Below are 13,009 nucleotides of genomic sequence, written 5' to 3'. Positions count from 1 at the left end.
AAAGAATGTATTGATTAGAAATTAAAATTAACCAAATTAAAAAAAATTCATATTATTTAGAGTGATGTACCACATAAAAAATATGCACATAGCACAGCAAACTTAAATAAGCAGCTGATGTTTTGAAACTTTGAGTTTCATTCTCTAAACTTACTCCTATAAACGAGTGAGTCATAACAATAGGTATTCATCATCAAACAGGTGAATTTACTTCATGAATAACCCACAATTTCCAAATATCTAATTTTTGAGATGCAATATCTAGCCATTTTACCAAATGATGCTTGTATTAAAGTTAGTGCTAAACAATTTGAGACTTCATCATGCTGAATCAGCTTCAAAGAATGTAATTTATAATTTAGCCAGTAGACAACAATAACAGCAATAATATAATAATGTCTGATATAAATAACACCTAGTGAAAATCATGACATAGTCGTACAAATACATATAAGTTCGTTGTAATAATCCATAAATAAGTTCTAATCTAGATCCATGTCTGGGTTCGTAGCTGATGGATCCTGACTTTGATCTTGTTGAGGAGATGCTTCATTCTGCTGCTCGTTCACATCTGGGCCATTTGCATTACTGTTATTATCATTAGTCTGCTGCTTTTCAGTTTCTTTTTTTGATTGTTTTGGGGGTTCCTCCTTTGGTTTCGGTTTAGGCTTGTTCATGATTGGATTGCATGATGACCACAGAGACTGAATCGTTTTAATAAAAAGAAATTACAATAATAAACCAAGATCGACAATGTATATTTAAGAAAAATCTATTCACATATTTTGAAGTATTAAAATGAAGTAATGAATTAATAATTTAACCAACATCAGCATGAGCTGAAATCTGTGAAGCTGTCATAGCTGGGACCTCATGAGGTTTTTGTTGATTGCAGATATTAAGATGGGTATCAAACCACTGCTGTTTCTCAATGACTAAGTTTCTTACCTTTTCAACGTCAGCTGCATCTAAATGAGAGTATTTCTCATCCTGAAAAATAACATGTATTAATGAAAATAATTGGAGAAATCTAAACTAATTGGAAAATATAAAACAGAGGCAATGAAACTCTAAGGAATGCAAGTTTGAGTGATGTGATGGTGCAATGGTTAAGATGCTAAAACTGCTGCTGCTAAAAGTGGGTTAGAATGTTTCTGGTACGTTGAGTTATCTGCATTTAAATACCCTCTGTGCCATGTGTTGGTCATTGATACCTCTGAGAAACACTAAAGAGCGAATTGTAAAAGGAAACCTCATTATATTTATGAAAAAACTCATGCAGGTTACTTGTCGACAGGATTATAACAAAGACCTCATTATGCTGGAATGATAAACCAATTCTCAGCCATTAAGTGCTATTAAAAAAGGTTAAAAAAAAGATGGTAAACCCAAAAAAACAGTATAGTGAGTGAATACCTTATTGGCATAGCCATCAACAGCTTTTGCAACCAAATGAATAGCTTGGGCTAGTCTGTCAAATGCAATTGGTCGATTGATTGATTCATGGTACCTCTCTTTTACCGGATTGCCTATTTCCTACAAATTTGTGGTATCATTATGAAATTTTAAAAGGTGAGTTAACTGCTGAGAAAAACAGATGAAAAGAATAAAGTTGGACAAAAAAGAAACTCATGCAAACATACTAACAGTTAGCTTGGCCAGTTTGTCAATATAGACTTGTTTTTTCTCATCCTCTCCATCTTCATATAGCCAGTTCTCTGTATCTCCAAGTTTCAACAGAAAGTTATCTCTATCCTGTTTCAAAAAATTTCAGTTGCATTACAATAAGCATCTCAAAGATTTAAATGATGAACTATATAAAAAACGTGGTCTGATTTAAAATGATGGATAACTAACTACCTACCTCTTCTTTCATGAACTTTTCATATTCATCACAAAGTTTGTTTCTCATTTCATAAACATACTCTTCAACGGCATTCTTAGCATCTGCACGTTCCTTTTCTAATTTGTCTTGCATTACCATTTCATTCTGTAGTGTTGGATAAGACAATTTTTTAAATCTAATTTTCTCATTTTTGTGATCACATTGAGTTATCAATTTCAATAAAAATGATAATTAAATGCATACCTCCATCTCAATAAGTTTGTTTAAGTCAACAGATTTAACGTTGGTGTTTGATGGAATGACAGGTAAATCAATAGTTCGCACTTTGTGCTTTTTAGCCTCTGGTTTCTTCTCAGCAACTGCCTGAATTAACAGAAGGGGAAAATGCAATTGTGTCAACATTGGAAGTCTTTAATGGTCACTATGAAATTAATTTGAATGAAATTAAGTCATTTTGCACATCTAAAAATGAAGTTACCAACGTTTTTTATGGAGCATCAACACTCCAGTTATTACAGTCATAAATTCCAAAAATAAAAATAATGAATCAAGATAAATTCACAATTAATACATTTCTAGAATACAAAATAATAAATTGCTACAGCATAGCAACGAAATTACTGTTATAAAATCTGAGATCAAATGAAATGACACAAACAACCACTTAAATGTTGGTTAAATAAGCCAGCAAAAACTTTCAAAAAAAATTTAACAAAACATTCAGCTAAGGACCTCTGGATTTTCAGTATTTGAATTCTCAGGATGATGACCAGCATTGTTGTTCTGGTTAGCTTCAACTGGTGGCGTTGATTGTTCATCCATTGGCTGCTCAGAGTTGTTTTTAGAAGCATTAAGAGCCTCATTTGAGTTTCCAGCTGTTTCACCACTACTTTTGTCTACTTCCATCGGTTCGTTAACAGTTTCTATCTTTTCAACCATTGAAGCCGATGATACTCCAAAAAGACCGTGAATGTTTACTCGCACCTTTACCTTGATCTTTGAACTTTCTCCATTTGCAGATGGTGTTACCTTATCAATGGTGTAACTACCTAAATGTTAAATATATATAAGTTTGAAAAAATTAAAATGCAATTGACTTTTGAGACAAGCTAACTAGATTTAATTTAAATAAAAATTTAAAAAGTCTAACCAATATTCAGTTTATCTTTCGGCAATTCTTTAGAACTGTAAGAAGCTTCCAAAGTAAAAGGTTCACTTCTATAGAATGTCAGTAACTTTGTAAATGGAATTGCATGATATCTTGGAAACACCTCCATACTGTCCACTCTAAAATAAAAAATACCTTTTAAACACATCTAAAAATGTCAATTTTATTTGACAAAGCATCAGTGTCCAGTATTATTGCTGCATTGTTTTCCTATAACCATAACATAAATAAAGTATTACATACAGTATTGATTCCATGCTTGTGCTGGTTGGTTTTTTGAAAACATGCTTTTTGATGCTTATGTTTTTTATTTGAGTCAAGCAAATGACATTTTGTTAGTTAAACAAAATGATAAGGTGATATGCAACCAAATTAACAAGTATGCCAAACTTAAGGGCAGCAAGAAATTATAATTTATCAGTCCCATTATTAGATAGTTTAAAAGATGCATTAAGCATACAAAATTCCTTGGGAGCACTCAATCTGCTCTAGAAGTGTCTAAATAATAACGAATACAAGGTAAAGCTCCTTTGCAAGGTAAGAAATATGTGTAGATTGACAATGCCTTATTTTTTCAAAGTATCTTCTAAACTTTGAAGTGATAAATTTTTGAAAAAGAACTAACTCTCCAGTTTCAAGACTGCCTTTCCATGACAACTTGATGGGATAATACTGGGTGTCTGTTATTTCAAAATCCCTCACTCGGAAGTTGGGAGACAGTATGGCACACTGCAAAGGTAATTTCAAGTTAATTACAATTTCAACATTTAATGTAACTTGATCAAGACTTAAAAAAATCTTTTGAATAAGTAAGATGTTATGAAATGTACCTGCAGAGCACACCCTCTGGCAACCGCTTCATCTCCATTTAATGTGGTGCTTGCGTCCTTTCCATAGACTTTTCTAATGAGCTCCTTAATGGCAGGCATCCTCGTTGACCCTCCCACAATTTCCACTGAATATATATCCTCACTTTTCAGATCTGTTGTTGTAATATTATTTTTGCTGACTATACACAACGAACCACCTTCATAATTTTTATTATCCTTTTTAAACCAAATTCATAGTTTATTCCAGAAACATAGGCGCAATTAAAAAAAAAACAAGAGGTTGTTAGATTGAAACAAAACATAACTTACTCGAATTAACAAGGATATCCCTTAGATATTTTTCAATTTTCACAAGGAGATGACTGGAGAGTTGTTCCATGAGTTCCCTGCTCATGCGACCGGTGACATCCTTATCATCCATAAAGCATTCAATGTTTAAAGGAATTTCTTGAGAATTAGCACTCATTAGTTTCTTCAGCCTCTCACACTCCTGCACGAGACGCAGATGGGCCCTCGGGTTACAATGAACATCTATCTTGTAATTCTTTTTGAACTCAGAAATAAAATATTCAGCTAGCAAATTATCAAAACACAATCCTCCCAGCTCTGGATCAGCTACTGTAGCCAACATCTAAGAAGAAAAATAAATCAGCACATAGTTCAACAATTAACAAATATGGAAAAAATTCAACTTGAAAAAATAAAGCCAAAAGCAAAAAATGATAAAACATCTAAGATTATTCAAAATCTACAATTTAAAAACTAATTTACATAAAATAAATAGAACAAGTATTTTACCAAAATAAACATTCAAACATTACTTATTTGAAATTGAGTGGAAATATAAAAAAGTAGTAAACGTTCAGAACAACCATTTCGACACAAACATTTTATAGTTTTATGCAGAAATACACGTAATGTATTATTCTGAATTGGAATGGGTAAGGTGAGTGAAACATTAGAACATACAAAGACAAAATATTTATCTACCTTCAACTTTCCTTTGTTGAACGAACAAGCAGACAGTTGAAGACTCGAATGGCCAACATCTAAGAAGATCACATTCCTGGGTTTCTCCTCTGTACCTGGCAGGTCCTTTAAATAAACAGCATTAATTTTTCAGCATGAGAAATTTTGACATAAATTCAACAAATGGTCAAATGTTTAATTCCCATTCATTAAAATATGACAAATATAACATTCATTTAATATTTTCAAAATATACACCTGCTTATAAATGCCATAGCTGAGTGCAGTAGCAGTTGTTTCATTGAACAACCTCAAAACATTCAGACCCACAATTGAGGCAGCATTCATGACACATGCTCTTTCAATATCAGTGAAATAACAGGGAACCTGTGCATGACAAGACAATTACAAATTCATTAAAATTCATGCTGTTCTTATACCATAATCAATGTTTTAAAAGTGTGTACTGTAGTATATAATCAGAAAAATTAAAAGTTAAAAATTCTAAAAATCTAAATAAATTTATACAACTACCCACAGCTAATACACAATCCACAACTTTTGACTTCAAGTTGTTTTCTGCAGTTTCTTTCAGTTTTGTTAGCATCATTGCCTGGAATTGTTCTGGTGAAAAGACACGTTTCTCATTTAAATAGGAAACCTGAAACGAATTTGTAAAATAAACAAAAATATAATTACCTTATAATTCAGTGTAATTTTTGAATTAGAAATTTAGATTTTAAAAACATTTAAAAAAAACTTTAAATGCATAGAATGAAATACCTACTAAGAAAAGTTTTCACGTCTAGAACAACTTATTTGTGGAAAGTTAAAATCTTCTTAGGAGCATGTTAAAATTAGAGAAATAAGATAGATTCAGAAAAATTCTTAACTCCTAAGCTAGAGAAATATTACTTTTGACAAATTAGGCAACAATAATGTGAGTTCAGTTAAAAATAATAACCAGTAAGAATTTATTTAATCAAATGGTTTGCATACCAACACTTTCACAAATCACTAAACAAGAACTAACTTTTATTCCAATTCCACCATTCTTCTCTTCAACTATTTCATATGGTAAATTTGGTAGAACCTTTTGCACTGACTGGTCTTTGTACTTTTTACCAATCAGTGGCTTCCATCCCCACACAGTGTTTTTAAAATTTGTCACCAGTTGTTGCTTGGCTGAAGCTCCAATAAATCGACTTTTCTCACCAAGGGACACACAAGTACTGTTGAAATATGAATAAATTAATCCTATCCTATCTTGTTTATAATAACTCAAATAAATAGAAACTATTCAAAATTTCAAAAACACAAATTTATATATAACTATATTTACCAAACTTTTTTTTTAACTTTAATTATTTAACACTAATAGTTATATCATCCTGGTGTAAAAATAAAAAACTAAATGAAGATTTTTTCATATATTTCTGTAATCATAGCTTTCAATCAGCTAAAGTCTTTCTAAGATGTAAATTTTTATAATTAAATAAAAACATCAAATGCAATACTTATTCAAATTCAAATAAACAAACATGTGTGAGAAATTGTATATAATCTTTAAAAAAAATTTTTTTTACCTTATTCTATTTGTTTTATTTTATTATATAACATCTTAATTTAACATATCATAATTTATTTATATATTAATTAAATTAAATTGAATATTTTAATAAACTTATGTATTATGATTATAATTTATTTATTGTGAATTACAGAGAATAGATAAATTAAATTAAATAAAGTTAATTAATTAATTAGGTTAGAAGCTTAACCAATTAACTAACCAATTAATAATAATACTAATTAATATTTAATTATTAATTAATTAAAAATTAACTTACTTAATTAAATTAAAACCATTAACAAAAAAGTTAAAATTCAAAATCACCATTTAACTTTTAACACAAAACAAGACAGCCATTCCAAAGAAGACCAAAACTTACGGAGTACATCTGTCACTGTATTCATTGGCTATGGTCTCGATCCCACCTTGCCTGGCGACAGCAATGTAACTGGTCTGGTAACCAATATCAATTCCAATGACCGACATTTTTTAAAATGGTTTGACTGCCCACAATTACCAAGCACGTTTGTAAATCAGTTCTTGTCAGAGAACAAATCTGAAACAATAAACAAAGATTTGGTGATCAACTACACAACAAAGAAGCCAAAACTCGGAACGCGCGGTAAATTTAGCCGGCGACTCGCGGAAACCTTTCTAAATAAAGATAACGAAAATACAAGAAACTTCTAGAAACCTCTTTGCGCTTGCGCTATCGTAGCAACGGATAATAAACCAAAGAAAGATTATTGAAAAAAAATTTTGCTTTCGTAGGCATAGACATTTGAGTCTGTTTGTTGTTGATTCAACACATACAACGCTGTCCTATGCAGGGCATCGAACCCTAATTTTTTCGTTTCGGTTCACAGTTTAGTCCGTTTAGTCAGCAAAACGAATTTCGGTTCGGCTTCGTTCCTGAAATAATATCCGTCTTTATTGGTTTTCGGTTTCGCTCCAGAACTTAATTTTTTCAAGCATAATTTCTTAAAAACATGTAACAGACTTCCCACTATCCACCACTATGTCAATTTGAATTAAATTTAACAACTTGTGAATAATAAGAAATCAATAACAAAAATGATTTTTAAATGTTGTCAGTATAAAAGGAAACGTTTCTAATATTTTTTTCAACAAATTAAAACAATCATTACAAAGATGTTTTGAAGGAGTGCAGTAGCTAATGAATTATGTTTGTCCTATTTGTTTCCAGAAAAATAGTAATCGAGGTTGAACCAAACTGTTTGCATTGTATGATGATGTCATCATATTATATCTGGTTGGGCAATCTAATATTGGCCTTTCGATTTTCAACTCTTTAAATTTTGAAATTGTTTTGTCTAGTTTCATTGAGTTTCTGTACGATTATCTGGGTGATTGGTGGCAATAGCTGTTTTTTCATCATAATTTAACCATATAACTACACTGATGATGGCAGTTGATACCGAAAAGAGCTTTTCTGTAGTAATAACGTTATTAATAATGTTTTGTCAAAAATGTCAAATTTTAAAAGTTTTTTATTTAACCTTAATAAACTGATAAAAATCTTGTTAGAAAAATTGAGAAACTCAACTACAATTTGAATAATGTCGAAAACGCAGTGATCTTTATAAATAATTGTATTTATGATAGTCTAAACCCAATATATATATATATATATATATATATAATATATATATCAAATATATACGTATATATCATATATATATATATATATATCAAATATATAAAAATATATATACATATATCAAATATTTCAAAAATTCAACACTACTTTCAACATTGTTCAACTTTTTTATATTACTTTTGAATTTATTAATGTCAGAAAAATTAGACATTTTATTGTTTTAAAAATTTTATTAAATAAATTAAAAAAAATTATATATAATGCACTGAAGATGCATGATCTTATCAAATACCTTACATACATTAAATATAATGCACTGAAGATGAATTATCTATAACTCGAAATAGCTATCTGCAAATTTATTTAATAAAATTTTTAAAACAATGAAATGTCTAATTTTTCTGACATTAATGAATTAAAAAGAAATAAAAAAGTTGAACAATGTTGAAAGTAGTGTTGAATTTTTGGAGTGTTGCGTTAACAACAGTCTGTTACCAAAATATATCAAATATAATATATATATCAAATATATATGTATATCAAATATATATGTATATCAAATATATATGTATATCATATACAGTGTTGTGCTTGTTACTCATTGAAAGTAATTTGTTATTTTTACTTGTTACTTTGGGAAAAAGTAATTTGTTACTGTTACTTGTTATATTTATAGAAAAGTAATCTGTTACTGTTACTTGTTACTATAAAAAGTAACAAAGTTACTTTTTTGTTACTACAGTACAGCATACATGTAAACAGACGCTGCAAGTACTCTTTCATATATTCTCAATATCAACATTAATAGGTGCGCACATGAATATACATATACAATACATAGAAAGATAGTCAATAAGATACATGTAATTGGTAGCACCTAAATTTACAATGTACACAAATCACTTATTTGGCAGAAAATAATTTATTTGCCCGCAAAAGCAGTTGACGCTCAAAATGCTCATCAGTCATCCGATTCCTTCTAGGAACCAGTATCTGACCACCTAAACTGAAAAGTCTCTCAACCGGTGCACTTGAAGGTAATGGTGTATTGAATTTCTTGAACAACTTCAAAATACCCGGGTATTTTTGCAGGCATGCAATTTCACGAGAATTATCACTTAAATACAAGTCAAGTTCTGCAGCAGCATCAACGTTGTCACGTGGTTCATTTGCAAACGAAAAAAATTCATCATCTGACACAGTACCTGACTCATGCTTGTCATCAGTATCAGGCTCAGTGACCTGCTGCTGCTGTTTAGCAGCCTGCAACTCGCCATACAGTAAACTACGAGCAATCTTTTTCCTGTCGTTATTGTCAATCCATCTCATACGAAACTGAGGCAATATGACACTAGCTATGATCAAATCATGACGTTCATCATAACCTTGAAATCGCTTATCAAGGCCGGATAAAACAGCAGTAAGCAAAGGCGCTGTCAACTTCAAAGTTGGTTTTACTGTTAGTAACTTTGTACGCAATGACATTAACGTTGGCAACAAAAACCCAATAAAACACTTCGTTTCTGCTTGGAGTATGTCCAATGCAGCTGCCAGTGGTTGCATAACACAACAATACTCTTTCAAGAAAAGGATGTCATTGGGACGAAATTGTGGGACCTCAAGAGCTACAAAAACTTCAGCAATATTGTCCTCAGAGCACAAAGCCGCTGAACGTCTTTCCAGAGTATCAGGATCAATCCAGTGCACTGTGATGCCTAGAAAGCTCCTGTTGTTGGATGACCAGATATCCGCTGTTGTGCACACATGATCGACTTTGCTGAGCGCTGCACAGATGCTTTCCTTCATCGTGTCCGCGAGTTTGTCCAACTTATCTGTAAACAGAAAGACGCGTGTTGCAAATTTAGTAGGGTCTTAAGGATTGTATTTACTTTTATTTGACATCGTTCAAAATAAGCAATTAATGTAACGAACCACAAAAAATCATATTATATTATAGAGATTGAACTAACCATTAAGAGTTTTTCTCGACAAAACTTTCTTTGTTGGCTGGAGACCTTGAACAAGCTCGATGAAGAGTTGAGATTCGACGACGCTCATTGGCTCCATATACTCGACAATGAAGTTTGTCACCAGCTGATCGACCTTCGCCTGCGAAATTACAGAACTACCAAGTGGGGTGCATGTTGTCACAGTTGCTTGTATGCAGGCTTTCTTTGCAGGCATGTCGGACACTTCACTAGTAGCCTTCCTCTTCCGGCATTCCTTTACTTTCTCCAAGATGTTTTGATGTTTCTTCTGTACAAGTTCACACATCATTCAATTTTAAATATTATTTCGTTAATATTTAAAAAAATAGACAAACACAAGCTAATATCCATTCAGTTATGTATGTTGTTCAATTCAGTTGTAAATAACAGCATTTGCTAATTCATCGGATGAATGCGGAATAAAAATTGGGTGTTGTAGATAATTCATTGCATCCCATTCAGGCATTATTTCGTTCCGAAAAAACCGATAATTTATTAAAAAACAAATTTTCGCTAACATTGAAAAAAACCTTACCTCCACGTGTTTTAAAAGATTCGCTGGGCTGATCTTCGATGTGCTAAGAATCGTTCGTTTTGGTAAGCACCGCTTGCACTGTACTCTCACATTCTTTCCTTCTTCTTCAACTACGTTAAAATATTCCTTCAGTTGTTCCATCCAAGCTACTTGGCCTACTTCATTATCAGTTGAATCCAATTCCTTCTCGTCTTCCATTATGCCAACTAAATCCGCGCAACTTACTAAATCACAAACCACGTGAAATGCTGAGACTGAGAGTAAACATAAACAAGAAAAGGAAGTGCATACAAGCATAGAATATTAAATTGGCAAGTCATGGAAATGGTTCGTCTAATGAACGACTGAGCCGCAACAGGACAACCAATGATGGTTATAAATCACGCACTGCTGAAAAAAGTAACGAAGAACAAAAGTGCATAATATTTGTTACTGTTACTGCAAAAAAATAATTTGTTACGGTTACTTGTTACCCTGCACAAAAAGTAATCTGTTACAATTACTTGTTACTGGAAAAAGTAATTTGTTACAGTAATTTTGTTACTAGTAATTTGTTACTCCCCAACACTGATCATATATATATATATATATATATATATATATCAAATATATATATTCAGTAATTAATGAAATACACCAAATTTCTAGCGTTGGAAAGTTTTTTTTATTACATTTCTCAATATTTCGAACCAAATGTCGACAAGAGTTTGGTTCGAAATATTGAGAAATGTAATAAAAAACGCTAGAAATTTGGTTGATTTCATAAATTACTGCTTTAATTATTGTCTTTTACCAGCATATCCAGCATATCATGTAGTCGAGAATTTGTGATTCTGCTACTGCAGGTATTAGGTACATAATTAACAGAACACCATCTCTCACAACGGCCAAAGGTGCATTAATGTGAATGTGAATGCTTAACACGTACTAGGCTAAACGCGCGCGCCTCACTAGATTCCTCAGTTGCCCGAGTTAAAACCATGGTTAACAGGTTAAAACTTCTTTTAAGAGCGCTTTTATTATTTCAGTAGATTATATTGCAAACTAAGGTGTTTTTTGGTAATTCAAAATTCATACAAAACATTTTGGTCAACAGAGACGTACTGCTTACTATGCCAAATTGGTGAAATAGTGTGTTGACTAAAATGTGCTTTTGTGAGTTACCTGCACCTGCAAAAACATGAAAAAGAAAACGAACAATAGTGCAACGTTAACCTGGACCAGCATAAATATTCGTAATTTTATAATATTTTTAGACCCACTTTTGTTTATCATCATTATAACAATATAAAATTCTTATTAATTCAAACGCGAACGCAAATTTATAATATTTTAAATAAATGTAGCATTTGGTGTTATTCTTGATTCAATGTCATTAAACATAGATTGTGAAAAAGCAGACATGACAGCTTCTCTAACTCAATTCTTTCCAATTTCTAATATACTTCCCCAATACGAACGAAGACATTGAAAATGTCGATGACAAAAATGGCAAACAGAGAAATGTTAATATCTCTTTGGCTCTTTTTAATACAACCACCAACAAATTTAGGAACAACAAACACATAAGTCCAAACAATGTTAGATAAAACAGTCATTTTGACGTGGATTAAAAAATGATGACCAATTTTGTCGTTTTCCTAACTAGTTAATTGTTCAAAATATTAACTGACTTACAATTAATGAAATATATCTACTTTCTCGTACTAAAAATGAAGGAAAATTTTGAAATATAATTTGATTTTTGAATTTTAAAGAAAGAGAAACTTACGCAAAATTTATCAAAGAAGATATATGGAGGACTACAGAAAATATTTTGGTTTTTCAACATTTTCATTCAAAGATTATAAAAACTGAGACACGACGAGACTGAGACGTTTAAAAAACTTAAAAAAAGACTGGAGACAGAAAAAATCAATCAATTCTATACATAAGCCCTTGTATCTTTCATAAAACATGAAGTTAATTGCTGTTTTGCAAAAAATATTCGTTAAGTAAAAATTTGTACCCAACGCCAATGTTTTTCCACTTGATCTGTTTTTCGTGTTGCGCAAGATTAATTTCTGACCAGTTTTCACTAGGTTCAACCCAACAAGTAGAGTGGGTACGTCATATAACCTGTCTGAACTAAATATAAAATCTTTTAAGCGTTTAATGAGGAGCACCAGGTTTTCAATGTTACCGAATCTATGTTTTCCAATAAAAGGTGGCACCATGTTTCCGTGCCCATAATTTTTGTATAAATATTTTATTAACAGCAAAATATTACCGAAATTCTTGGTCGCAGATCAAAATTCGTAATGCGGGAAATTTAACGATTCATTCGATCAGTTAAAAATAACACAAGAATGAAAAGTCTTATTTGTTTAATACTTTGAAAGTCATAAATATAATCGTTATTTAGTTAAGCTGCCGTTATGCTTATAATAAGTGAAATATTAATAACCATTAATCACTTTTATAAAAACAAGAGCAACAT

At 31.3% G+C, this 13,009-nt stretch overlaps 1 protein-coding gene across 1 annotated transcript; it reads right to left on the bottom strand.

The window, feature by feature from the left end:
• Nucleotides 1-309: 309 nt before the first annotated feature.
• Nucleotides 310-6,914, bottom strand: HELRODRAFT_106017 (hypothetical protein). Its single transcript, XM_009017263.1, has 16 exons — nucleotides 6,766-6,914; nucleotides 5,847-6,045; nucleotides 5,352-5,474; nucleotides 5,072-5,200; nucleotides 4,835-4,939; nucleotides 4,154-4,475; nucleotides 3,845-3,996; nucleotides 3,640-3,743; nucleotides 2,997-3,133; nucleotides 2,579-2,895; nucleotides 2,090-2,197; nucleotides 1,865-1,990; nucleotides 1,648-1,755; nucleotides 1,417-1,536; nucleotides 829-990; nucleotides 310-704 (listed from the first exon to the last, which is right to left on the bottom strand). The coding sequence occupies exons 1-16, from the start codon at nucleotides 6,870-6,872 to the stop codon at nucleotides 483-485; spliced, it is 2,541 nt and encodes an 846-aa protein (XP_009015511.1). The 5' UTR covers nucleotides 6,873-6,914; the 3' UTR covers nucleotides 310-482.
• Nucleotides 6,915-13,009: the final 6,095 nt, after the last annotated feature.

This window comes from Helobdella robusta, assembly GCF_000326865.2.
Source record: "Helobdella robusta unplaced genomic scaffold HELROscaffold_2, whole genome shotgun sequence".
NCBI lineage: Eukaryota > Metazoa > Annelida > Clitellata > Rhynchobdellida > Glossiphoniidae > Helobdella > Helobdella robusta.
This window is presented reverse-complemented; position numbering and strand designations above follow the sequence as displayed.

Excerpts from the sequence above, each read along its gene's own strand:
- HELRODRAFT_106017 (XM_009017263.1), bottom strand. The coding sequence starts at position 6,872 with ATGTCGGTCATTGGAATTGATATTGGTTACCAGACCAGTTACATTGCT. Across the intron at positions 3,744-3,844 it reads CCAGAGGGTGTGCTCTGCAG|TGTGCCATACTGTCTCCCAA; the intron begins GTACATTTCATA and ends TTACCTTTGCAG. Across the intron at positions 705-828 it reads AGATTTCAGCTCATGCTGAT|TCTCTGTGGTCATCATGCAA; the intron begins GTTGGTTAAATT and ends AAAACGATTCAG.